The 25,954-nt window shown below is 50.1% G+C and overlaps 5 protein-coding genes and 1 non-coding gene across 6 annotated transcripts; 4 read left to right on the top strand and 2 right to left on the bottom strand.

The window, feature by feature from the left end:
• The first annotated feature begins 828 nt into the window (after positions 1-828).
• LOC112896536 (acyl carrier protein 3, chloroplastic-like) lies at positions 829-3,072 on the top strand. Its single transcript, XM_025964549.1, has 4 exons — positions 829-986; positions 1,717-1,815; positions 2,142-2,264; positions 2,664-3,072. The coding sequence occupies exons 1-4, from the start codon at positions 939-941 to the stop codon at positions 2,790-2,792; spliced, it is 399 nt and encodes a 132-aa protein (XP_025820334.1). The 5' UTR covers positions 829-938; the 3' UTR covers positions 2,793-3,072.
• Positions 3,073-3,701: 629 nt separating this feature from the next.
• TRNAP-UGG lies at positions 3,702-3,773 on the top strand. Its single transcript has one exon. It is a non-coding gene; the product is annotated as a tRNA-Pro (tRNA).
• Positions 3,774-4,229: 456 nt separating this feature from the next.
• LOC112896533 (beta-galactosidase 11-like) lies at positions 4,230-8,836 on the bottom strand. Its single transcript, XM_025964544.1, has 15 exons — positions 8,552-8,836; positions 8,356-8,468; positions 8,159-8,225; positions 7,913-8,005; positions 7,663-7,806; positions 7,395-7,489; positions 7,160-7,265; positions 6,928-7,012; positions 6,489-6,775; positions 6,195-6,379; positions 5,988-6,097; positions 5,761-5,870; positions 5,428-5,637; positions 5,190-5,335; positions 4,230-5,082 (listed from the first exon to the last, which is right to left on the bottom strand). The coding sequence occupies exons 1-15, from the start codon at positions 8,834-8,836 to the stop codon at positions 4,569-4,571; spliced, it is 2,550 nt and encodes an 849-aa protein (XP_025820329.1). The 3' UTR covers positions 4,230-4,568.
• Positions 8,837-9,304: 468 nt separating this feature from the next.
• Positions 9,305-13,204, top strand: LOC112896534 (probable L-ascorbate peroxidase 4, peroxisomal). Its single transcript, XM_025964545.1, has 9 exons — positions 9,305-9,523; positions 10,386-10,510; positions 11,250-11,299; positions 11,413-11,478; positions 11,564-11,612; positions 12,225-12,307; positions 12,383-12,462; positions 12,553-12,655; positions 12,779-13,204. The coding sequence occupies exons 1-9, from the start codon at positions 9,411-9,413 to the stop codon at positions 12,977-12,979; spliced, it is 870 nt and encodes a 289-aa protein (XP_025820330.1). The 5' UTR covers positions 9,305-9,410; the 3' UTR covers positions 12,980-13,204.
• Positions 13,205-15,970: 2,766 nt separating this feature from the next.
• Positions 15,971-17,102, top strand: LOC112897860 (myb-related protein Zm38-like). Its single transcript, XM_025966250.1, has 2 exons — positions 15,971-16,373; positions 16,481-17,102. Exons 1-2 carry the CDS (start codon positions 16,111-16,113, stop codon positions 16,956-16,958), a joined length of 741 nt encoding a protein of 246 aa, XP_025822035.1. The 5' UTR covers positions 15,971-16,110; the 3' UTR covers positions 16,959-17,102.
• Positions 17,103-21,926: 4,824 nt separating this feature from the next.
• On the bottom strand, positions 21,927-24,578 carry LOC112898563 (proteasome subunit alpha type-7-A). Its single transcript, XM_025966901.1, has 3 exons — positions 24,271-24,578; positions 23,745-24,159; positions 21,927-22,370 (listed from the first exon to the last, which is right to left on the bottom strand). Exons 1-3 carry the CDS (start codon positions 24,441-24,443, stop codon positions 22,209-22,211), a joined length of 750 nt encoding a protein of 249 aa, XP_025822686.1. The 5' UTR covers positions 24,444-24,578; the 3' UTR covers positions 21,927-22,208.
• Between the last annotated feature and the right edge of the window lie 1,376 nt (positions 24,579-25,954).

Below are 25,954 nucleotides of genomic sequence, written 5' to 3'. Positions count from 1 at the left end.
GTATAATAATTTGTTCGCCTGTGTAGTTATTTTGTTCACTCGGTAGCTTAATTTGTTGGTAATGCTAAAATTATCTGTTTGCATTGTAGACTAAATTGGGAATGTTGATTTTGTTTTTTTAGTTAGGAATTTCGCCTAAACAAAAGAAATGTGATATGGACTCATTTGCTCACGATATTTATTTTTTGTAGTACACTATTATTTGAGTGTTATGTTATTTATGTTTAAACCTAATATAATGGGAAATATAATGGTGCAATCAAATGAGCGATCTAAAATTTACGTTTGTTTAATTTGAAGCTGCATGCAAAGCATGTAGTATGGCATTATGAGTTTTATTTATCCTCATTGAATGCATGCATGTATTCTCTCATCTGTACGTATGTGCTCACACAGGCTGGCTGGCTGAACGGTCCGAGAATCACTGGCGCGCGAACAGTAGCGTAGTACAGCACAGCGCACCGGCATGTGCGCCATCAAAGGCCATGGGCAGGTATATGGGCCTGTGAAATCAAGTAAATAGACGGGCCGCGACGCGTGTCCTCTGGTCTGGTGCTGCCCGTACAGTACTCTCCGCGGCGGCCTCATTAAACCGCCCCAGTGGATGGGCCCAGCCCGTCTGCTCTCCGAGATTCCCACCCCTTAATTACCCTCCCACGGGCCCCCACCCGCCCAACTGCGCCTCGCAAAAATAAAAGGAAATAAAAACTTCCTGGCTGCGTGGCGGGGCCCCCGCCCGGCCTCGTGGACCCCGCCGCCGGTCGATACTTCCGATGCCCGCGGCCGCCTCGCCACCCCGCCGCGTATAAAACCCTCGCTCCGGTCAGGGCCGCTGCTCCGTTCCGACCTAGCCAGCAGCCAGCGCCCACCCCCCCTTGTCGCTCTCACGCGCTTCGTGCTCGCCGCCTCCCACAGTTCCGCATCGCGCCCCGCCCCCCATGGCCACCATCGCCGGATCCGCCCTCTCCTTCGCCAGGCCCGTCAAGGTAACCAGATCCTCCGCCGCCGCTGGTTCCTCCAGATCCGTCGCCCTCGGGGTTTAATAGGGGTTACCTTTACCTGCCTGGGATCTGGGTCTCGTGGCTCGCTCCCTCTGTATGCGCGCGCGCGATCTGGGGCCTGATGAAGAACACCCCCCCTCGCCGTGTTCAATCAACTTGTGGATTTGCACTCGTAGAACTGTAGAGAGTTTGTTACGGCGAAAGCGTGTGTCTGCTTGCACGGTTCAGTAAGGCCTCGACGTCCTTTTTCGTTCCACGGGGAAAGCTACCTTCATGGCTTTAATATGTGAGCTTGTGGCTTCAGGGAGCCGTTTCCAGAGTGGATTTGGACAGATCTGCTCTCATGCAAAGTTGGCATCTTTTCATGAGGGCTTTTGCGATGTAAATACTAACATGTTTTGCAAATAAATGACCAGGAATTAGGACTTAATATTTACGCGCGTCTCAGTTTTGTTACCTGGCTAGTTCGTTCATTTTCTGCCGAGTAATTTGGTACTGGAATTATCTGGTGATAAGCTGTCAACCGACAGGGATGGTCTTGGAATTCTAGCAATCTAGCACTGGATTCTGTATCTGGGATTTTAATTATATTTTCTCTTCATGTGTGCTTGCTTTATTTATTTATTTTTGACCGGAATTTGTTTCTGTTGAGTAGATGCCGCATGAATGTACTTTTGTTCTGTTGTCTCAAGATGCTTGTTTCCGTGAATTGCAGGCCGTCAACACTAGCTCACTCTCTTTCTCTGCTTCGAGGAAGGGCAATGCATTCCTCCGCCTGCAGCCAGTGCAGAAGAGATTCGCTGTTTCCTATGCTGTGAGTTCCATCCTCTTCCCTGACCCATGATATACATACATATTTCAAAGTGTTGTTTTACTGTGACATAGATAGCCGTTTACTGATAAACTGTTTCTGTGGGTGTCAACGGAACTAGTAGTGCCCGAGTAGCATTAAGGAGTTACTGTACCCTCTGAGATTTAAGACATGATTGGCCTTTCTTTCATCAGTTCCTAGTGTGGGAGGATGACAGTTTTAGGCAGATAATCGTATCCTCCACTGATACAATACAGTGCTTGTTTGCACCCAATATTTTCTTACCATGCAGTATCTGATAAGGTGTTTTCAAATATGCATCCTGACAGGCCAAAAAGGATACAGTGGACAAGGTTTGTGAAATTGTGAAGAAGCAGCTTGCTGTTCCAGAGGGCACTGAAGTTTGTGGTGCCTCTAAGTTCTCTGATCTTGGCGCAGATTCACTTGATACGGTAAATCTACACCCCTAATGTTTAGCTGATGCCATGTTTTCAGACTGTTTTGAATCATGAAGCTGTGTAGAAACTTTGACCAATTATCTCAGGGGCTATAAGTAGTCATATAATCATGTTCTATAGATTTTGGAGGGTATTAGGCGGTTGTGCCAGCCTTGTTAAGTTTATGTTTGATACAGTCAGTAGTTAGACTTTATTTTTCGCTTCATATCTCTACTGGACTTTGTCTGATATTGAATCTAAGCATGAAACAAGGAAATAAGGTCTTTTGGTACCGTGAATGATGCGTCTGCAATGATGTGATAGACATGTGGCACTTAATTTGTTTTGGCAAATGAGTAATGCTCTGTTCTCTAGTTGTTCTTAAAATAACACTTTTCCCTGTATCTGTTGCAGGTTGAGATCGTGATGGGCCTTGAGGAGGAGTTTGGGATCAGCGTCGAGGAATCAAGCGCTCAGTCAATTGCGACAGTTGAGGATGCTGCCGAGCTCATCGACAAGCTTGTCTCTGCGAAATCGCCCTAAAGTCACAAGGCGTGATGTTGAGAACTCGTAAACTAGTTCTACCTTGTTCCTGCCCTGCCCACTCTCCCCTTATCTAGGTTTCTGTGCTCTGAAGGCTTGGCGATTTTCTCAGCATTGTTGTCCACTGTGTCTGTAATAATACCGAGATGATTTTAAGCTGTTGAACCTTATGGTGGTGCGTATTCTGTCAGTTCATTGTTGTATGAATGGTTCTTCCTGGAAGAAAATGGAATCCTGGGAGCATGTAGCAAAGATTGCCAAATTGGTCGTGTTCGCGTTGCTATAGTGAGCAATGCTGTGTATATATAAGTTCATCTGCGACGTTCTGTGAACAGAAGCATTATTAGCATTATTGACCACCGCGACCAACTGATGAAGCCGATTAATTCTTAAAACTCTGTTGGTCCGTTCCGTTCCATGGATTGTTGGGCTGCTGTCGTCAGTAATTTGTTGGTTGCCTTATGCTTTTCTATGAACTTAGCTGCTATGTCTACACTATTCGTTGAACAAACTGATTTTTCCTTTTTAATATCAGATGGCTTAGTGCATGTCTTACGTACTATAGGACAGGGATAAATGCTACTTACTTTCTAAATCATAATTTTACCCCTTCGTCTCGTCATGCCATTTGAAGTGCCATGCGACATCTCTAACGCAAGTGCTTGTTGCCCATGTCACCAGTTCCAGTGGACAAACAAGTAACATCTTCTCTGTAACATGTGGTTACAAATAACAAGCATATCTCCACCATGGATAAAATGTTTGTCTACAAGAGTTTTCTTTACTGCACCCAAAATCCCAAACCGTTTGTTAGTCATTAGATGACATCTTTATCTTTTCCTAAAAAATCGTAAATATTATCTCTTTCATAATGTTAATATAATTGTAACAAAAATAAAAATCAAAACAGGGCGTTTGGTCTAGTGGTATGATTCTCGCTTTGGGTGCGAGAGGTCGCGAGTTCGATTCTCGCAACGCCCCTTTTTATTCTTTATTTGTGCTTTTTTTGGGGCCAAAAAGATATTTCTATGTATTTTTTTACATGATCGTCAATCAAAGCAAACCATAGGCATAACATTCCAATGATATTTCTCTGTGTGTTTTTTGCAAGGAAATTTCTGTGTTTTTTTGCATGATCTTCAATCAAAGCTAGCCATAAGCATAGGATTCCAATGATATTTCTTCCCGCGCGTGTGTGTTTATTTGTGCAATGGCATTTCTATGGGTTCTTTCCGCATGATCGTCGACCAAAGCTAACCATAGGCATAAGAGATCATGTTATTATATGGTTCTTTTTTAGCGACCGTGCCTAAGCACGTGATCATGTTATGGTTTATCAACAAATTAAATACACTACTACTCTTTTCTTCTCTGTTTACTTAACTAATCTAAGAATCAAAACATAGGATCGATGTTCAGCTACAGGACTGCATGATCTGTAAGTCAGTGCACTAGGCTGTCCATTATTGCCATTATTAATCACCAAATTGATCAACGACCATCTGCATACATGTTTTGCTCATCATCCAATTAACACACTCTAATCCTACATGTATGTCAAGCTTATACAACAATAATACCGACAATATGCATGCAATCCACTCCCCAACCTCCCACGCATGGATGTTCCGATCAACGTCTCGGGCCAGGTCATCAGCCACGTCTACGAAGCAAGCAAGCCGTGTTTACAGCAGCATCTCAAGAAATAATGGGACATCATCGATCATCATCAGATCACCAAGAGCTACTACCAGCTAGCCGACTTGGTTGAGTTGATCATTGCGCGGCGGCGGCGGGGGCGCCGGGTGCTCCGGGCGCCCTCTTGGAGCACTTGGCCTGCACGGCGAGCGTGGCGGTGGTGCCGGGGCACTTAAGGTCGCCGCCGTACGCGTCGGCCGACACGGGGAGCGTGCAGGTCCGCTGGCCAAGGCAGGCCTTCTCCGCCACCTCGTGGGCGCGCGGCGTGTGGCAGTTGCCCAAGGTGTAGTTGCCGCAGATGCCCTGCGGGTTGCCGAAGCTCGCGAACACCACCTGCTGGATCACCTTCTTGGGCGGGCACGACAGCGTCGCCTGGGGCTTGAGGTCGCCGCCGCCGCCGCCCTTCGCCGTGATCTGGCTGTCCTCGCGCTGCCAGTTCTTGATGTGCGCCGGGTTCTTCTCCGACATGAAGGTGCAGATGTTGTCGCGCTTCACCGTCAGGATCATGATCGCTTCCGGGTGCCCGCCTTCCTCCTCGAACAGCACCAGCACGTTGTTCTTCTCGCGCAAGAAGGATCTCGGCACGTGGTACCTGCGGGCACAGACGACGTCATAGGGTCGATCAGCAGCAGCTAGCTAGCAGGCCCCTGTTGGATCGATCACCATGGCAGACAAGCAACCAACCAAGAGCTAGCTTACAGCTGCTGCGATGGCCGGCCGAGGGCGTGCTTGTAGGAGATCCAGTAGCGGCCGATGCCCTCGCCGTTGACGAACATCATGCCCTTGCCCATTGGGCTCAGGTCGAGCACCACCGGGTCATCTCCCGACGGCATGTCGAAGTTCCTCTGAAGAAACGCGCATGCGGACACAAGTTAAGTTAGCACAACACGACTGTTGCAAGCTGCTGCTAGTGATGCAACCTTTTCAAGGCAATTACCTTGTACCATGTGAGCGGCTTGTCGTTCACGGCGGGCTTCCAGGCGACGGTGCCCATGCCCTTCTCGGTGTAGATCTCCTTCTGCTCGCCGACGAGGCTGACGATGTGGCCCCAGCCGTTATTCGTCAGGTCCAGCGTGCCGGCGTTGAGCCCCGTGATCTGCACCCTGTCGATGCCGGCCTCTCGGTGCTCCAGGTAAGCGCCACTGTCCTGAAACAACCCATTATATCATATTCATACATGTTTTCTGAATGAGCTGAATGAACAACAATGTTCTGACTTCTGACTCATGCTTGGATCGATCTATGAATCTACGTATAGTTCTATACTCACCATCATTCCCAGTGTTGATGCCAAGACGGCGATGTGGTTGACGCCCTTTTTCAGGTCCATGGGCTTCTGGAGCATGAACGCCTTGTTCATCTTGGTCCCGTGCCCGCATCCTGTGCAAACATACACGATGGAGTTTTGACCTTGTTTCTACTCTCCCCAATGCAACTTCCAGAATGGAAACCATGGAAAGGAGAAAGGAAACAATGGAGGTGCTAGCTCCAAGTTACCTACGAAGGCGTTGTTGACAAACGCCACCGAGGCGTGGCCATGGCTGTTGACCTCGAGCACAGGGCGGATGTCACGGCGGAACGGCATGTCATCAGACTCCAACTTGAAGCTGCAGCACATCCATTCATTCACCGGCACTAGCTCAGAACTGACACGACACCATTGAATCGAGCAGGAGCTTCATTTGCCAAGCAAAGCAACCGTACCTGGAGGTGTACCAGACGTAGTCGGTCTTGTCCTTGGTAAGGTTGTAGAGTTCCTCCGGCTTCCGCGTCCTGATCTTGGCCTGCTTGTACTTGGGGATCTTCTCCTCGTCGTACATCTGCCACACGTTGTTCTGCACCGTCTGGTCCGTGAAATGGAACGTCCTCTGGTTGTGCTGGGAGTTCACCTGCAAGCATTCACGGGCTCCCGTCAGTGGCCGGCCGCCACCGCATCGGTTCGTTCTTCCATGCCCGACCGATGCAGGAACATCAGAGCTCCGGGCGGCGATCGCTTACGTGCTGGGTGCTGAAGACGACTGTCTTGCAGTCGGCGAGGATGCTGATGGAGTGGCGCGGAACGAAGTAGGGCTGTCCTCGGAAGGTCAGGGTCACGTCGTCCTTGGTGTTGTGGTTGGAGAGGAACGCCACGCACACGTTCTGATCCTTTACCTCGAACACCCTCGCCTCGAGTTGCTTGCCCAGCGGCTGCGTCGACATCGTCCCCCACAGCAGGGCCTTCTTGCACAGCTTCAGCGCCTGGTGCAGGTCCCTCAGATGGCCCCATTTAGGCTCCTTGTACAGGCCTGAACAAGCATTACGTGCCACCATTGTTGCAAGGCATGCATCACTGTATATTAGTCCATCGACACAACTAATGGGACTCTTCAGAGTTGATAAAAAGGAAATTAGCAATGTGATTGATCGCTATCGACTGCTATATATGTGTGTGTCTTACCAAATTCGTCAAGAGGTGCCTCATCGTAGTATTTTGGCATCACAAAGGCGGCAGCCGTCCTTCCGAAGTTTGTCCCTCCATGGTACTATTCAGAGTTTCAAACAAATGTGATGGTAAAATTCAGCATCAGAACATAGTCTCATATCCTAATGAATAATTGGGCGATTTTCTTTTTGCTATTTGTTTGAACCCCTATGTATGATGTGAAGAAGATCATACTACTGTTGAGTACCATGTAATAGTTTGTCATAGTACCGCCCACAGAGAAGAAGCGTGCCACGGCGAACGCAATGTCCTCGGCCGAACGCTGGGATGGTGGATCACCGAATACCCTGTACCTGTTTGTTCACAACAAGAAGACAGGAGTTGATTTTGCAATGAGAACTGCAGTGATCAATTGATATATTGACAGAGATCTACCTTGTTGAACATGGACAAGTTAATGGATTATTGATGGAATAACTTACTGCGCTGTCCAGTTTTCAGTCCACAAGAGAGGCTTGGTCTTGTTGGTTGGACCTGGCCATGTATCTCCACAGTTCCTCCCGTTGCAGGTAGGGATCTATTGGGGGGGGGGGGGGAGCTGTCAGATTATTGCTGCTGTTCTTTCCAAAGCACAAGCTTTTGCTGAACATGCTATCATATTGACGGTTTCGGCCAGTAATATGCCCAATTATCAGCTGCTGAAGTTGTTATGATGAAATTCTGAAAATGTTTTGACAACGATAAAGTTACCACTTCACCAGGAGCTTTTGTCTGCTTGCACATGATCCAGGGCACGCCGGTGCTGGTAGCTTCGGCCATCTTCGCTGCCCAGTTGATGTACTTGGTGCCTTCCTCTTTGAACGCCGCCTCCAGGTGCTGGTACTCATTCTCAATCTGCCAGGCAGATTCGGGCATAAACATTTCATCAGAAAGGAGCGTACAAATTTATTTATAGCTTGATTCGAAGGGCTGAAGCAACAATTCTGAATGATCAATGAACCTGTGCTAGAATGATGGGACCTCCTTGCGATGCAAACAGGTTGGCGTCCTTGAGCTTTTTCACTATGAGGTTCACAAACTTCTCCATGTGCGACTGCAAAGAGGAAACCAAAATTCTCACCGCCGAGCGCGCTAAACACGCTTACTGCAAAATTTCCATCCATTTCTCCTCAAATGACATCTGATTGCGGTTATTTGCACAATCGACAGTTTTTCAGAAACTGCAACAATGAATCGGATTCGTCACCTTGAATGGCTCGTTGTTCGTCCGGAACACAATGTCAGGGATCTCCCTCAGCCAGTAGGGCAGCCCTCTGAAAAAAGAATCGGCACAGAGCAGAAGGAAATAGAAAAAAAAAGGTGCAGATTATTAGACATGACTTGTGAAGATCGATCGGAATGCGGTGAGCGACTGAATGAGATGAGGAAGCCACACAAACTAACCCATGATTCCATTCTGCCTGGATGAAGGGCCCGATCCGGACGATGGCGTACATGTCGTTGTCCTGGATCATCTTGAAGAACTTGACCATGTCGTACCTCCCCTCGAAGTTGAGCTGCAAGGAAGGAACCGATCGATCTCGCTCGTGTAAGTGATCAACATCGCCATGATGAGCATCCTCACTATTCTGCTGCTTACCACGCCTTTCTCCGGCTCGTGGATGTTCCAGAAGACGTAGCTCTCGATGACGTTGAGCCCGCCCTCCTTGGCCTTGGCGATGAGGTCGGGCCACATGTCCGACGGACTCCGCGGGTAGTGGATGGAGCCGGAGAAGAAGATCTCCCGGCGGCCGTCGACCATGAGCGAGCGGCGGTCGTAGGAGATGACGGTGCCCTTCTTGGTGAGCTCCCACGCCGCCGCGGCGCCGGAGGCCATCATCAGCGCGACCGCCAGCGCGGCGAGGCGGGCGCGGTGGCCGGACATGCTGTCGCGCATGCGGTGGTGCGGGGGCAGGGAACGGGCGGGCGGGCGGGGGCGCGGCGCGGCCGGGCGTGGGGGAGAAAGAGAGAGGGGCTAGGGGCTGGGGGTCCGCGGGCTAGCGATCCTGAAATAGGAAGGGCGCGGGAAGGGAGGGGCGCGGAGGCCGCCGCGGGGGGCGAGCGGCCACCCGGGAACGCCGGGCGCCGCGCGCGGGTCCGGGAGGAGACCGGCGTGTGTGCATGGTGGGCAATCTGTCGACAAAGCCCGGTTGCATTTGATTGGGCCATAACTAGGCCCGTGGTCTTGACACACAACAGACGGCACCGAAAAATCGAAATGGGCTGGGCTGAGCGGAGAAAACAAGGACGACGAACCTGACTGGCATTTGGCCCATCACGTTCGTTGGTTCGTTGGCGCCGGCAATTGATTCAGGGCCAATCGAATCCGCTCGCGTTATCTTCCTCGGCCTTGTCAGTTGTCGCCTCCCCATCCCGCAGCCTTGTCTTCCCCCGCACGCCTCCTCCCCTTCGCCTCCCCCGGTCTCCGATCTCTAGGTCCCGCGGCGGCGGCGGCAGAGATGGCGGCTCCGGTGGTGGACGCCGAGTACCTGCGCCAGGTCGACAGGGCGCGCCGCCAGCTCCGCGCCCTCATCTCCAACAAGGGATGCGCCCCAATCATGCTCCGCCTCGCGTACGTGGCTCCCGCTCACCGCTCACCCTGCTCCCTGGCTCCCCACGCCCCCTGCTCGCGCTTGCTTCTGCTTGCCGCGGGGAGTAAGCTGTGTCCGCCTGTCTGGTTGGACTCTGGCTGGGTGCTCTAGTGCTTTCGTGTCTGTGCCGCGCTTGCTTGCTGGTCCTATGCGTCACCGTTGACCTTACTGGCGTGTGAGATTTGCGCGCCTGGTTCCGTGCTGCCGGCAGCGTGCGTGGTTTGTGCTGGTTTGGTTCGGGGTTTGGGCGAGGCAATTTATCCAACACCTTGCGTGCGTCCCCCAGCTCTGAAGAGTGAAGAGCAAGGGGCGATGGATTCGATGTTTTCAATTCACATATGGTTCGTTTGATTGGTAATCTTAGAATCCTTAAAATAGTCCTCAGTCAAATCACAACCATAACCCACTCTGTATATTTACAGTAGCGATGCAACTGTCACAACCGTTGTTTCTTAATCCCACTTGCAAGCACCGTTGAGGGATTGGAGAAAACTCACACGCGATACTGTTCTAGCTTACTCTTAGGACTTGGGATAAAATGTTTGACCCACTAATTACTGAACATACTTGATGCTCACTTAATAACAGCTTATTATAAGCTTGAAGACAAGCATAATTTTGTAGAGGATGACCACTTCAACCGATGCTGGAGTTCCCACTTTATGCTTTTAGATATATTGGGTTCCTCTCTATGGTGTTGATATGATAGCTAGTTAAATTTGCATTTTGACCACCATTATCTGCATGATTAATCCAGGGATACATTCTGCTTCATGGATTGCCTTAGACCATTATGCATTTCTTGGAACACTAAAAACTCAGCTCCTTTGCTGTCCTTTGCAGATGGCATGATGCTGGAACTTATGATGTGAACACAAAAACTGGTGGCGCAAATGGTTCGATTAGATTTGAGGAAGAGTACACCCATGGTTCTAATGCTGGTTTAAAGATTGCTATCGATCTCCTTGGTATGCATTTTTAGTGCTCAATATGATAGTGGAAACCTATTAAACAATATTCTTCCTTGTGAGAATATCTGAACGGCATCCTTTAAACCTAACAAGTATGAGCTACATGAATGATGACTTTGAAGAAATCAATCTACACCCTTTTCTTTCTCATAAATTGAAACTCCTTTTCTTTGGCCATGGGTTTCTTCAATATTGTCAAGGCCAGGCTACAAAATATTTGATTTTCATGTCTGTAATGTTGGGATGCTAAGTTGGGAAACTATGGTGTGCGTTTAGCTACTCAAGAAACAGATCCTTCCCATAAATATCTGCTTGGTTAGAACATTTGTTTCTAGAACCCACCCGTATAATTAATACATAGAGCGATGCAGCTTTCACAACCGCTGTTTCTCAATCCCACATGCAAGCACAATAGAGTGGTTGGAGAAAACTCATACAAGTTACCTATTCTAGCTGAACTGGGATCAGCTTTGCTTTACTTAGGTCTTTTCTCTGTCATGCAGTTAGATTATATACTCATAACAATGGTTACATGTATACCATAAAGCCTTAAATGTAAAATCAAAAGGTGTCTTAGAGTAACTGCAACTTATGGTATCGCTCCGTTTGTGCGTAAATTGTTCTCCATGTGAGATGATGGTGATTTGCATGCTTATTGTTTTGTTGTTTCTTTTCTCTGCTGTAATAAAGGAAAACACTGGTATTGCTTATCCAATTGTGTTTTGTGTTCTACTAGAGCCAATCAAAGCCAAGAACCCAAAGATAACATACGCAGACCTTTATCAGGTAATTTGGGATGCTTGAGTTTTCTCTTCTATTGGTTAAGATATCTGCCTTTTACCTTTCTTTTTTTGATTTGAGTTTTTTCTATTAACTAACATGATAGAGTTTACTTGCAGCTTGCTGGAGTGGTTGCAGTTGAAGTGACTGGTGGGCCAACTGTTGAGTTTGTACCTGGCAGACGCGTATGTGACATAGCATTAACATTCTTTTTAATAAATGGATGCATCTTTCTTGATGCTCACTGTTTAACTTTTTGGCATGAATCAGGATTCATCAGTGTGCCCCCGTGAAGGGCGTCTACCAGATGCTAAGAAAGGTATGTTCTAGTATTATTTCTTGTTCTTTAAATTGTTTTTCGATCATTTGGTTCGGAGGCTATTGGCAAGTATCAGTTGCGGAATTTCAAGTTTTTTACTGCACTGCTCATGTTTGTGTCTGCAATGCGCATTTTGGTTCTGTTTCAGATGGCCCATTTGATGCAATACAGTTGCAGTGTCCTAGTTTTCTTTTATTTTCACATGGGCAGAATTTTTCATTTATAATTATTCTTTTGCACAAAAATCTCTGCACATGTGTGCCTGTGCAAGCTTCATGTGTGTGTAGGTGAGGGTAGGAAGTTGGCTGTTGTGTTATTAATGCATAAAAATCTTCTTCCTGCTTCTCAGAACCAAACTGTTGCATTTATCTATGCTCCATGTTAGCTGCATGATTTGTTGCCTGAAGCTTTATTAAGCAACATAAATAACATTTTCTACTCAGGAAATGTTCTTTTGTTTCCATATAACTAATATTGGATACAGCAGGCATGAGGATCTAGCTTTGATATTTTTGTCTTGGTTCATGCTTGTTATTAAATACTTGTTATAGAACATATCTGTTCTGATGTACATCTCTTGCTCTTGGATTTTGTACTTCTTTTCATGAATAGGTGCACCACATCTGAGGGACATCTTTTATCGGATGGGCTTAACAGACAAAGACATTGTAGCTCTATCTGGTGGCCACACTCTGGTAATTGTTATACTGTCTGAAGAGATATTCATTTGTTGAAAAAGCCCACTTTAATACCCTTGTTTGTTCTTTTAGGGAAAGGCTCATCCTGAGAGGTCTGGATTCGAAGGTGCCTGGACACAAGAGCCTCTAAAGTTTGATAACTCATACTTTCTGTAAGTTGAATATTTCTAGTCGTTTTGTAGACTACATTTGATACAGAAAACCAGTGCTATGTAGATCACTTATCTTTTATATTATCGCAGTGAGCTGTTGAAGGGGGAATCTGAGGGGCTTCTTCAGCTCCCTACTGACAAGGCACTATTGTCGGATCCTGAATTTAGGCACTATGTTGAGCTTTATGCAAAGGTACGCCGGACTTTCAATATTCTTCAGTACAGTGGCCGACTTCGTTATTATGTTTGCATCTTGTCTCATCATACAAGATTCAGATCCACTGATTTGGAACCAAGTCCTTGTTTCTTGCCCCAGGATGAAGATGCCTTCTTCAAAGACTACGCTGAATCCCACAAGAAACTCTCAGAGCTTGGCTTCGCTCCTCGCGGTGCAGCATCTGCAAAAACAGATCTTCCAACCGGTGCCGTGCTTGCACAGGGTGCCTTTGGGGTAGCAGTTGCTGCGGCTGTAGTTGTTGCTGGCTACTTATACGAGGCTTCCAGGAAGGCCAAGTAGATGGCAAAGTTCTCTGCCGCACCGCTTCGCTTAGTAAGTATGAAGACCGAATAACAGGATCATAGGAATAAGGAACCGCAGCATTGCGTCTGAAAATATTTTGAAATTCTTACGAACAGAAACATTGCCTTCATGTTTACATTGTACTAATGAATCTTTCAATGAGAATGATATGGAGGTGGCATAGCCTGCTATCGAACGTATCTGCAGACTGTGTAATCTTTACTACCATTGCACTTGGAACTTCTGTGAGGAACTGGGACTCTGGGAGTAATGTTGCGTTCTCATAATTTTTTGTGTGTCGTGTTTTCATGATCATGGGCATAATCTGTTTTCTCGAATACAACGTTTGAACCTCGCCAGGGAGGTTGAACAGATCTCGTGCATTCAAAGAGTGAAGTTGTTGGAAGCAAACGTTGACCGTAATCTTTTACAATCTGTGATTCTCCGTCCGAACTGAACTCAGTTTGTTGTTTACAAGTCCTGGGAACATGCAATTTACGGATCATATAAAAAGGAAGATCTGAAAGGCAGTCTAGAAGCGCTGCAGGCCGCGGCTACCTGTCTAATTAAAACCTGCAAACCGTGCAAGTTGCTGCAGGCGGCCGTTGCGTAGAGCAGTGCTGCACCAGGCTGTTAATGGTAAAACCTGATGCCTGAAGATGATTCTCAGCCTAAACAACCCAAACTGTAACTGTCAGGACGTAACATGCCGAGAGGCTTCCTTCCTCTCTCTTTTTTTTTTCCTATACACCCGAAGCAAGTACCAGTCGTGTATGATGCAGCTGAAAGGGAATACGCCCCCTGATAACACAAAGAAAGGATCTTGTGTTCCTTGCTCCGTAAAGCAACAGCAGATGCAGGGGTTGGTCTGGACTCTGGGGTGGTTGCACCAACGACACCCGACACGTGCGTTGGATAGCTTCTCGGTAGTTTTTTTTTACATTAATAATAATAAATTATCATCCAAATTTACATCATGAACACGTGACGCGAGGAGGTGGTTTGCAGTTCGCATCTGGATTGGATCTCCTGGTCGACCAAACAAACAAAGCAAGCCAGCAGCAGCTCGGCTCACCAACCTGGGCGATCGAGTACCATTCCAAGCAGCATGCGGCCGTAGCGCGCTAGATAAACTCGGAACTGGCGGCTTGGGTGTACCTACCGAGTCAAAATTAAGCAGGTGCCGATTAGCAGCACAGGATCTTCTAGTAGGAGTACGCGACTGACAGCGCCCTTAACCACCACGTTTGTGTTGACTTCCGGATTGGGCCCTACACTAGCGCCTAATGGTGGAAGTCAACACCCCCCGAACAGTGGCGGCACGTTTATGGCGAGGAGGATGGCACGGGCACCCGGTGCTCGTTCGTCATCAACTTTGTTCGCAGCACGGGCAGCGTAGCGGGGCCTAACTCTCGGACCGGAGCTTCACGGATCGCGCGCGATCGAGGCTGGATTCAAGGTCATGGTTTGGGTTGGAACGTGCGGATGAAACAGTGGGGGGGAGGTCTGAGAGCTCTGGAGGTCATGGCGGCGAGGACCAGACCCCAAACCTACCTACGACACGATCAGCGGCCTGAATTGAAGGCTGTTGCAATGCGGCCCTGGGAGAATGTGGTTGGTAGAGGCAGGATGAAGCTTTGCGCGTTCCGCCGCCGGCCGGGGCTCCGGGCGCCGGAGCGGTGCGGCAGCAGCTAGCGCCGGCGCTCGAGGCCGTGGCGCCGCCACGATCTGATTCGTCGGGGCCTCGCGGCGCCTTTGTCGCGGCGTCCCTGACGACGGTGCAATGCACCCGTGGCCATGGCACGTTGGTAACGACGACATTCAGCAGACTGGATAAAGTGATGTTGAATTAACGGCCGGGTTTGGTGAAACCCCGTACGTAGCGAGAAGGAAGGTGGTTTGGTGGTGCGCGGGGGGTTTTTTTTTAAAAAAAAAATTAACGCTGACCGAAAATTCACCGTGAATTCTATCCCAACCTGAGAAATCTATCTAACCTGATCCGTGTAACACGTGGCGTGGTGTGCTGATGCGGCGTCGTCGTCACGGTCACAGCATGCCAACGTTCCAACGCCTCCGAGATGCATGATCCCGGAAAAAGAGAGGGTATGTATGTCGTTTTGATAAAATTAGATATATAATTTCGCTATGTATCTATACATAAATTTAAATTTGTCAAAACGATCTATAATTTAGAACGGAGGGATTAGCAGTCGGCCCGTAGGGTCAACGACTAAGTATCAAAGTCACGTGCCATTAGTGAAACCGTGCTAAATACGCACAATATTATATATATTACTAATCCCCCCCTAACATGGATTTGCGTTCGTACGTTCGGCGGCGCACCCACCGGAATGTGCATACCTACATCGCTGCACGTCTCGTGGTTTTTACCAGGACGGGATGGAATTGAAGCGTACGCGCTACGCGGCGCGAGCCGGACCGAGAAAGGAGTAAGACGACGACGACGACGTCGTCAGATCATCGGATGGACCATGGATGGATGGACTTCAAAACGAAGGTTGGGGTGGAGGGAGAGCGGCGAGACGGTGCGCCGCAGTGCAGTCCACAGCCTCGGTGGACGGCGAAGAAGCTAGAGCCTAGAGAGAGAGAGAGAGATACTGGTAGTAGTTGGAGATCGGCATGCGTCACCGCCTCCGTCCATGGCTTGCCTTTGCGCCTAGCCGCATCGCCGCCCGCCCGTCATGGGCTTGCTTACCAGTCGACGTGGCCGCACGAAACGCGCGCGCTAGAAGAATACCAGGCAGGCCGCGGCCGGGTCGATCGTGCCGCGCCGCCGTCACGTCACCCTCTCGTCCCCCCCGCGGCGGCGCGCTGGCCTACCACCACCAGCGACCCAACCCAATCCCGCCCACGCCCACGGCCCACCCACCAACTCGTCATCCCCTCTCCCTCCTCGCTCCCAACCCCAACCAAACCAACCAATCAAACCCTCCCTCCCTTCTGCTATAAAACCCGCGCCCCCCCTTCCCCATCCCCGCTTCCTTCTCCACGGATACCCACCCAATCGACGCCGAATCGCCCTCCGCCGCCGCCGCCAGCACCACCAGCAGCGCCCGACCACACCCCAAACACCCGACCAAGCACGATACAGACAGACGGACGGAGCGATGGGGCGGTCGCCGTGCTGCGAGAAGGCGCATACCAACAAGGGCGCCTGGACCAAGGAGGAGGACGACCGCCTGGTCGCCTACATCCGGGCGCACGGCGAGGGCTGCTGGCGCTCCCTCCCCAAGGCCGCGGGCCTCCTGCGCTGCGGCAAGAGCTGCCGCCTGCGCTGGATCAACTACCTCCGCCCGGACCTCAAGCGCGGCAACTTCACCGCCGACGAGGACGACCTCATCATCAAGCTCCACAGCCTCCTCGGAAACAAGTACGCACGCAGGCCCTCTGTCCTCGCTGCTGCTGCTGCTCTCGCTGATCGCCTTCGTCGTCGACGCCGAGCCGACCGACCAAGCGACTGATCCCATGGCTTTGCAGGTGGTCGCTGATCGCCGCGCGCCTCCCCGGCCGCACCGACAACGAGATCAAGAACTACTGGAACACGCACATCCGCCGGAAGCTCATCGGCAGGGGCATCGACCCCGTCACGCACCGCCCCCTCGCCGACGCCGCCAGCAACGTCACCATCTCCTTCCAGCCCGACGCTCATCCGCCGCCACCGCAGCAGCAGCTCAGTGAGGCCGCCGAGGCGCCGCAGCAGCAGCTCAAGCCACCCAGGTGCCCCGACCTCAACCTCGACCTCTGCATCAGCCCGCCCTGCCACCAGGAAGAGGACCAGGAGCTCAAGCCCGTCGTCGTCAAGCGCGAGGTGCTCCAGGCCGGCCACGGCGGAGGGCTCTGCTTCGGCTGCAGCCTGGGCCTCCAGAAGGGCGCCGCCGGGTGCAGCTGCAGCAACAGCCACTTCCTGGGGCTCAGGGTCGGCATGCTCGACTTCAGAGGCCTCGAGATGAAGTGAAACAGCCCAACGGAATGAGCAATCTTTTTTTTCTCTTCTCTTGTGTTCTTCTTCTCGTTTGTTGGTTGGGTTGTTCTTTCTTCTTTGATAGGCAGGCAGTTTGTAGGAGGGTTAGTGCAGCAGAGGATGAGAAGCAGAGCGAAGACGGGGTGTGAGGAGGATTCGTGGCTCGTGTCCTCCCTGCTCTCTTCTCGTTCCATTTTGTGTAAATTACTGGCAGGCTCAAGGCCAGGAATAATTATATGATATACTCTGATGCTAGGTAACCTTAGGTCCATGTAAATGTTCAGTCCCAAGGTTGTTTCTCAGTTTCTCCGAAGAGCAAAGACTAGATTCTCTGTTTTGTCAAGGCTCAACTCCTGTGTTGGTGATTAGATTATTTGTGATTGATTTGATGAGATTGCTCTGTTTCAGCTTTTCAAGAAAAACAGAGACATTGCTCTGTTTCGGATAATGGTGTTCTCTGTTTTAGCTCGGTCCATGTCTCCTCAACTCTGTTTTCTGAACATCACTAGAAACTCTTTCTCCATGGCCTTTGTTGTGCTCTGAGAAAGTGCTGGTGCCTTTCTTTCAATCGAGCCGCTGCCATCGCCTATTGGTCACGAGAGAGAGGGAGGACGAACGAGCATAAGCAACGCGACGCAACAGTGTTCCCGGCCAGTCAGGTAAAGCTCATCTTCCCTTTCTGACGTCGCCATCGTTTCCTTTGAGCCGCAGGCCGCAGTAGAGGCGTTGCGTCCTGGCCATCCATGGCGGGCGGCGGCAAGTTGCAGACTTGCAGTGCTCCAGCCTCCAGATGCTGCGGACCCAAGTTGGCCGGCAGCCGCGGCGCCGCTTTGCGTCGCCGTCACCGCCATGAATGTTACCGGTGCGCAGCAGGACTCAACTGGTCACTGAGCGAATGGAATGGAATCCGTGGGTTCCTGCTAAGGCTGGTGCCGTCACGACAGGAATGGCAAGATGCCAAGAACTCCGTCGCACCGAACGTCCGAACAGTAGTACTACGAGTTAGATTCCTGTAGCAGCAGCAGCAGCAGCACGGCGTATTGATAAGCTCCTGCAATTTTTATCCTTTCTTTCTTTTCCTACTCCCTTTTCTTTTTTGTTGCAGGCGAGTTCCGAGCGTGAGACTGTTGCCATGGTGGCAGGATGGATGGGGAGGTCGTGGCGGCCGGACCATGACGACCGGGATCGGGTAGGCACACCCAGCGGACTGGATGGACCGACACCTGTCCCTGATTCAGATCGGTTGCCGACATGAAACACTGACGCGCACCTTCCAGTCCGGTCCTGTGGAAGTGGAAGGGCATGTGAACTTGGCCTTGATCCCTTGGGAGTTGGAGCATGCGGGAACCAATCAGAAGCTCAGAACAGATTGCTTGCTCTGCTCGCTCCTTCTCTTCGATCTCACTGTTCACAGCTCTCATGCCCATGCTCCATCGTCCATGGTGGTTCAGCTTCAGTCACACTGATCTCATCATGGCCTTCATCGGCTGCAATTTTGACGCGCCGAGTCTTTTCACGATGGGGATTAAGATAAACAATAATATAATATTAGGTCGAAAGGAGGTAGTCTGAAAATGATCCGGTGGTCCATGTCGACCCCGGCTTTCAGAGCTTCTGTTCTGCGTGCCGCTAGCTAGGGGAAGGAAAACCTAGGGACCAAACCAACCAACAATCCAACATGCTCCTGCCAGTCTGCCAGCCCCGGATTTGTAGGTGGTGGTTTCCACTTCCGTCCGCTGGCCCTGGATTCCGCTACTCCGAACCTGCCCAGCTCCTTTCCCAAACCGGTGAGCAACTTTCACCTCCCGATCATTGGCTAAACCCCGGGGCTGATGGAGACCCTCCTACCATAGTTTATGCGGAGGGGACGGGTTACCCATCTCGGCCGCTGACGAACGTAACGCAACGCCGCCGCTGTTTCTTTCGGCACCACTTGCTCGTTGTTGCTGCAGTAGGCTGCGTTGCCTAGTCGGGATCATTCCTAATTGGAACCACATGATGGTGCGAACGAACCCGCCTGGGTTATTCAAAGGGCAAGGGGGGCCTGGATGCTGCTGGAACGGGCGGCCTGCAGGGGCTAGCTGACGGTGAAAGCTCAAGGCCTAGCGCAACCGCAACATGGAGGGTTAAAGAAATCTGACGGGCAAGGTGATCGATCCATCTTGTGCGGCGTAGGTGTTAGAGTAGCCCACCGATGGGTATCGATCGGAGACCACCAGTTTGGTTTTCAGCTAGCTGCTCACTGTTGCTTGGCATGCAGTAGCAGCCATTGGTTTGGTTTTCAGCTAGCCGCTCACTGTTGCCAGCTCTTCCACGGATGAAACCTGTGCAGGCAGGAGGGCATGCTGGTACAGTATTCTGACAGGCGATCGGCATGGCTGGACGCTGGAGAGAGCGATGGGTGATGATGGTCCGTCGGAGATGAGTGCACTGGAAACTTGGAAATCAAAAGGGGGGCGTGCGCCTTCTCTCTCGTCTTGACAAGATCAACGGTCTGGTCGCCATGACTCGATTGATTCGTCCGGCGAGGTTGCTAGGTGGCAGAAGCTTCCACGTCCTCACTCACCCAGTGCTTGTAGCGGTTCAGATTAGCATCATATCACTCGCGGTTTATCGCTAAGCTGTAGCGGTGCGTTCCTGTTTCGGTTTGGTAGAGCATATTATTAGCACGCTCGATCGAGATGGCAACTGGGACGGGGACAGGGAGGGAGCCTTCTTGACGCCATCGTGATCTTGGTGGAATGGTAGGTACGAGCAAGAGGACGAACAAGCCCGGGGCAGTACGGCGCCACCGCCATTGGATGATATGCTCAAGCTGCTGCTGCATCGCGTCTCTTCTCCATGGAGTCTTGTGGCCGTTGCGCGTTCTCTCTCTCTCTCTCTCTCTCTCTCTCTCTCTCTGTGTGTGTGCGCGCGCGCGCGCGCGCGCGTCCTGCAAAAGCATACTGATTGCTGAAACAAAGGCACTACTCATACGGAAAACGGATACCAGACAGAGTACGAAATGCATGCAACTGCCAGCTGATTCCGGAAACCTGCCTGCTTCAGAGTTCAGACAGAATAAATACGGTGTGTCAATTGTGGCGGTTTGGTGGTGCTGGGATTCATGAATTCGATTGGACTGCTCAACTGCTTGTTGACACCCCCAAATCTGTGATCAGAAACCGTACTAGCCGCAGCTGATGGCTGATGGTAGTAGCTAACAGCGATCGTCTTGATTGCATGAAAAAGGTGAGAGGGTGAATGGGTGATGCGGCAGCCATCAGCTCAGAAGTAGAGGATAGCCAGCAGAGTGGGCTCCGTTGGTTGGGCCATACACATGAGCCTCAGTTTCTGAAGCGACAGGGACATTCCCCAGTGCTGTCGCTGACCGTTCGTCAGGCGGCTTCTTCCTCTGCTCAAAGCCTGGGACACAAAAAGAATCGGGCCTGCCACCTCTTGAAACCATTCATCATACTGTTTTGTATCTTTCCGTCCATGGCCTAGTCCAATCCATATGCGGTAAGAACTAAAAATCAGGGGAAAAAACCTACCGGATGTTGCCAAGTTCAGTGGAACTCTGATGCATCTCTCTGCATCTGAAACAAGTCGGGTATCCACCAACCAGGAGCACGGCTCTGGTCGGATCCCCGATCCATTGGCGATGCCGACGCGGACGTGCGCTTTACCACGATGGCAACCGCTTGGCCGGATCCCCGGGCACAGGCAGGCAGGCATCATCCGATCTGGATGGAGTTGGAACAGGCCCCGCTCACACACACACACACACACACACACACACACACACTGGTAGGTGTGGTTGCTCCTCCTCCTTATCCTCTTTGGCTGGAGTGATCAGTAACCGGCAGGCGGTAGGGAGATTGGAGAGGAAAGCGACCGGCGAGCTTATCTCCGCCTAGCTCGCCGCCGCCGTAAAGCTGCCTGCTTGCCTCCTCCGGTCGCCTCCATTTCTCACCCCAGACGATGCTCCAATCCATCCATCTATGATCTATCTGCATCCGGTGGTGGTCAGAAACATGTTTGGTTGATTGTCTCGTTGCAGATGGGTCTTAGCGTTAATCCGGGGGGCATCGATCTGATGTGATCCCTGACGTGTCTACCTGACAAGATGGAGCCCTGCTCTGCGTGCTTGTGTTTATGACAGGAAAAAAAAAACTAGATTATTTGACCAGTGAGATGAGAATAACCTAATCCTATCATGCTAAACTTTTGGATCAGGAAGGCAGGACTTGTTGGCGACTGAGGCTGACAGGGTTGTTTTGTTTGCTACCATGTGGCCAATCACACAAGGCAGACGAGACGACGAGCTGGACCTGGATGAGGTAGCTTGCCTGCTGCACTTTCCCTTTCTGTTCCTTGTCCCCACCGTCGCGGGCCTCGGGCCCAGGCGGTGACCGTTCGTTCGTGGCTGTTGTTGGTTGGGCACCGTGGGCCCATTCGGCCACACCTGGCCCACCGGAACCTGAGCCGTGAGAACTCCACCACCTGACGTGGAGGGAGCCTGACTGAGGTAGCCAGCGCATTTTGCTCGCATCATCACGCCATGACGAGTTCGTTAGCTGATTGGCCAGATCTGGCTAGTTGCTTCCGTGCGGGTGGTTGCTCTGTCTGCTGTTGTTTTGATCCATCCATCCCCTTCGCCATGCACCCGTTTGGTGCTGTCCTGGTGGCAACAGCACCGGCCACGTCAGACCGACGATGTGACGGACTCCAACAGTTGCATGCGAGATCCACGGAAAACAACTTCTGGGTTCCAAAAGGAATCGATGTCCCGGCCCGCTTCTCCCACTACTCGGCGGGATATAAATTGGGCCTGGCCCATAATCAAGTGGGCCAAGACCACTCTTTCTCGGCGGCGACAGCTGGGCTGACTAAGCTTTGGCCCACCAAATCCCGCGGCTCCGGCACCGCATACAGCCAGGGAAGCAGCACCAGCACACAACCAACCAGTTAAGTGCACCATTCCTCGAAACAAAAAAAAGTTAAGTGCACCAGGACACCACGGTTCACGGTCTTATGCTACCATTGTCAGGAATATACTGTAAGACCAACACGGCGACAACAATTACTAGTTCACCAGCATGGCGGATGCAGCAGTGTGCATCCACATAGCACGAGCGTTTCAACCAAGCAGCTTCATCAGAAATAAAAATCCCTTTACCCAAACAACCAGGCATCCGTCTGAAAGATGTGAATCATAAGGCATGCTGTGGAACAAGAGTTGTCTAGAGTTGATGTGCTGGATCATGTTTCCTTCGGTGCCCCCTTCTTTGCAGCCTCGGCGGCGGCCTTCTCTGCCTCGATCTCAGCGACATATTCATCAATCTCCGCCTCTTCAAGCTCGCGAAGGCCATCCTTGTGTGTCATCACTGCAACCTCAATGTTCTTGCCGCCACTCTCAACAACCTAGAGATTATGAAGTGTCAATCAGTGCCACCAAAGACATTTAACCAGACACAATGTGCTGAATAAGGTGATTTAAGTAAAACAATTGTGCTGAAGATAGGTAGCCACCTCTTCCTGGCAATAAGAACTAGCTAACTTCTTTTGTTGAAAGGGCTTTGACATAAAAGCTTTAGGCTTGTACATGCATTCACATTTTTTTACATTTACCAAGGGTTTCCGAGGGGGGAAAAGAGGACAGACAAACAGCAACTACCATATTCATTATGGATATTGTGATAAAATAATGCAACCTAACTTAAAGTTTGGCTACCAACAATGAAGTTGACAAAGCCCTGTTTTCAACAATTGCAGAGGAATACAGAAGACAACTAGAAACGCAAACTCTCCATGTCAATGACACGATTTCCAAAATAGAAAGCAGAAACCAAGAAAAAAAACTGAACTTACATAAGAATGCCTTTTAACAACTATTGGGGCAATGGTTACACTACAAGATAAATCAGAGCTCACCAACCAGACAAAGGGTGTAGAATAAAAACAATATGCCATAGCTATGTGCATGTACTCTGTGGTCTACAGAACAATAAGGCACTAAGTGCCATAGCTATGTTCATGTATTCTGTTTCTGTACTCTACAGAAAAACAAGGCACTAAGTATAATCCCTGAGGGGGTGTTTGGATGAGGGCATTTCATTGAAAAATTTTAGTTATTAGTTCAGATTAACTATAGATCTGACTTCCCAGCGAAATAGTTCCAATCCAAACAGGTTCTAAGGGGATGGACCCACGTTGAGGCTAGTGAGGGCCCAGGCCCTCACTCAAATCCAAGTCCATACTAGAAGTCTGCAATTTTTCACCATATTATGTATGCCTATTTTTTGTGTTCTTGTTTTATGTGCCCTCACTCAGAATTCATTGTGGATCCGCCCCTTATAAGATGAAGCAAATGCAATGCAACAAAAATAATTCCACCTAACAAAACAGCACACCTGACCACAGAAGATTCCATAGAATTCAATCCAATTTTCAGTCAAACTGGGGTATATATAGTAGGAGTTGATTGTAAAACTATCTATAAACAATCAACCATGATATATATGAAACAAACTCAGCATACACAAAGTCTGAACTGCAACATTCCGCTGGTACATTGGATTGGGCAGTGTAAGCTTATATCTAAGTCCAGCACCACACGGTACATCATTCGGATCAGTTAATTGAGAAATTATCGCTAATACTAAGTAATTGATCTCTGTTCCCCTATGCTAGTTTCTCCAATTGACAATCTATATTTCTCTGAATAATCAGTGCTTGTGGTCTATAAATCTAACTGGGGAGCGAGAGGTAGGGCATAATTGAGTGGCAAGTACATACCTCAAGGAGTGCTCTGATGGCGAGCTTGATGGTCTCCTTGCCTGACGTCTCCTTGTAGTTCTTCTCGAGGAACTCGCGCATGGAGTTGGAGTTGCGGCCGGTGGCGTTGGCCTTCCAGGCGGAGAAGGTCCCCGATGGGTCGGTCTGGTACAGGGCGGGCTTCTTGGTGTAGGGGTCGAACCCGACGATGAGGGTGGAGAGGCCGAAGGGGCGGACCCCTCCGCTCTGCGTGTACTTCTGCTGCAGGCCGGCGATGAAGCGCGTGATGTACTCGACGGTGACGGGGTCCTCGACGGTGAGGCGGTGGCTCTGGCACTCGACGCGGGCGCGGTTGATGAGCACGCGCGCGTCGGCCTTGAGCCCCGCGCACGCCAGCGCGATGTGGGTGTCCAGGCTCGCGATCTTGCGCACGGACCTGCGGAGATTTGGGGCGGGGGGGGGGGGGGGGGGGGGGATTCGGGTGAGGCGGCGGGGATGGAGAGATCTGGTGAGCGGGAGGGGAAGAGAGAGTCAGGTGGGTACCGACCTGGAGTCCTGGAGCTTGGGGGTGGACTTCTTCTCGACGCCGAGGACGACGGTGTCGACGCCGCGGACGCCGACGGCGGCGTTGCCCTTGCGGACGGCCTCGAGGGCGTACTCGACCTGGAAGAGGTGGCCGTCGGGGGAGAAGACGGTGATCGCGCGGTCGTAGCGGGCCATCCTGAGCGCCTGATTTAGTCGCCGGCGGCGAGAGCGGGCGTCCGGCGAGAGAGGCTTTTGGGAGGGCGTTCGGGTGCGCGTCTGTGACTTGTGAAATCTTCGAGTTCAGGGAGAAGGCGTTGGCTTTGTTGCGGGCGGCCGGGTCGGCGGTGGCTTTTCTTGGGAGAGAAGAAGAAACGAGCTGGTCGTGCCGCCTCGGTAAAATTTGATTTGATGGCAAATTTATCGAGCTGGAATTTGCCAAACATCGCATGACGAACTCTTTCAAATGATCTTTCACGCGGAAAGGTTTGGGATCTTAAACAAAAAAATAATAATTGTTGAAGATCAAGTAAGCAAAGCCAAAAATCACTCTGCAGAGTTGTTCGTCGGAAAAGTAGAATCTGAGTGCTGGCAATGCTGTTCGTTGGAAGAAAACATGCTCGACAAAGGATTTGGGTTTGCCATGTGCTTATCCGAGCGAGTTCGAACCGCAAACCCTATTATAGAAAGGGATTACGACGAATATTTCGATTTGGGCCTTCAACTTTGGTCACAGGATCAATTTCGTCCCTTATCTTCCAAATAGGCCAATTAAATCCTTCAATTTTTACTTCTTGGGTCAATCTGACCCCTCTGTCCTACATAGCTTCCACATAGACATGCCAAGTAAGCATGGTGATTGGAGTGATTTGAGCGAGGAGGAAAAGAGCAATATAAGGTCTTTTATCGGACTATAACAACATATGGAGGTGAAGGCAATGACTATTTTTTGTCCAGATTAAGGGTAAGAGGGAACAATCATTGCATATTAAATTGGTTAGTTTATCTTATGATCTATTGAATTCATATCAGTCTTGATTATTTTTAATCCCTCATCATCAAATGCAAGTGAAAGATTGGCATCCTATGTGGAATTATGGCTGATTTGACACGTCTACATGGAAGTCAGGTATGATCAGGGACTGGATTGATCCAAGAATCAAAAGTTGAGGGATTTAATTGAAGTTTTTGAAAGATGAGGGATGAAAGTTGAGGGCCTTGGATAGAAATTGAAGGACTAATTCGACTATGCACAACACCCACAGAAAACTTCCTTGGAGGAAAAACTGGAACAAATGCAGAAAGCTCTCTCTCTCTCTCTCTTTTGAGATTAACAAAGCTCTCTTTTCTGAAACACGTACTTGCAGGGTTGCTCCCTTTATCATCAGAAAGTGAAAAAAAAACAATGTGCTTGATTCGTTCGACATGGGCCATCTCTACTTCTCTAGTGTGAACTGGGGACTTCTCTAGTGTGAACTGGGGGGGGGGGGGGGTTTGAATCGGTGACGTGTGCGCTGAATCAAGGATAACCTTACCGGCGATGCAGCATTTATCAGTCCAAAACCGATCGGTAAAGAGACCTAAATTCAAAAAAATGAAAATCAACAATTTATCATCGATAATCGATGCAAACTGAACGATTTATCGCTTCACCTACTGAAAATATGTTTTGGCAGTGGAAAAAAATAAAGGTTTGATAGCATTTAATT

The sequence above is a fragment of the Panicum hallii genome, chromosome 6 (genome assembly GCF_002211085.1).
Source record: "Panicum hallii strain FIL2 chromosome 6, PHallii_v3.1, whole genome shotgun sequence".
NCBI classification, from domain to species: domain Eukaryota; kingdom Viridiplantae; phylum Streptophyta; class Magnoliopsida; order Poales; family Poaceae; genus Panicum; species Panicum hallii.
The sequence above is the reverse complement of the archived record's forward strand: the minus strand, read 5'-3'. Positions and strand labels throughout refer to the sequence as shown.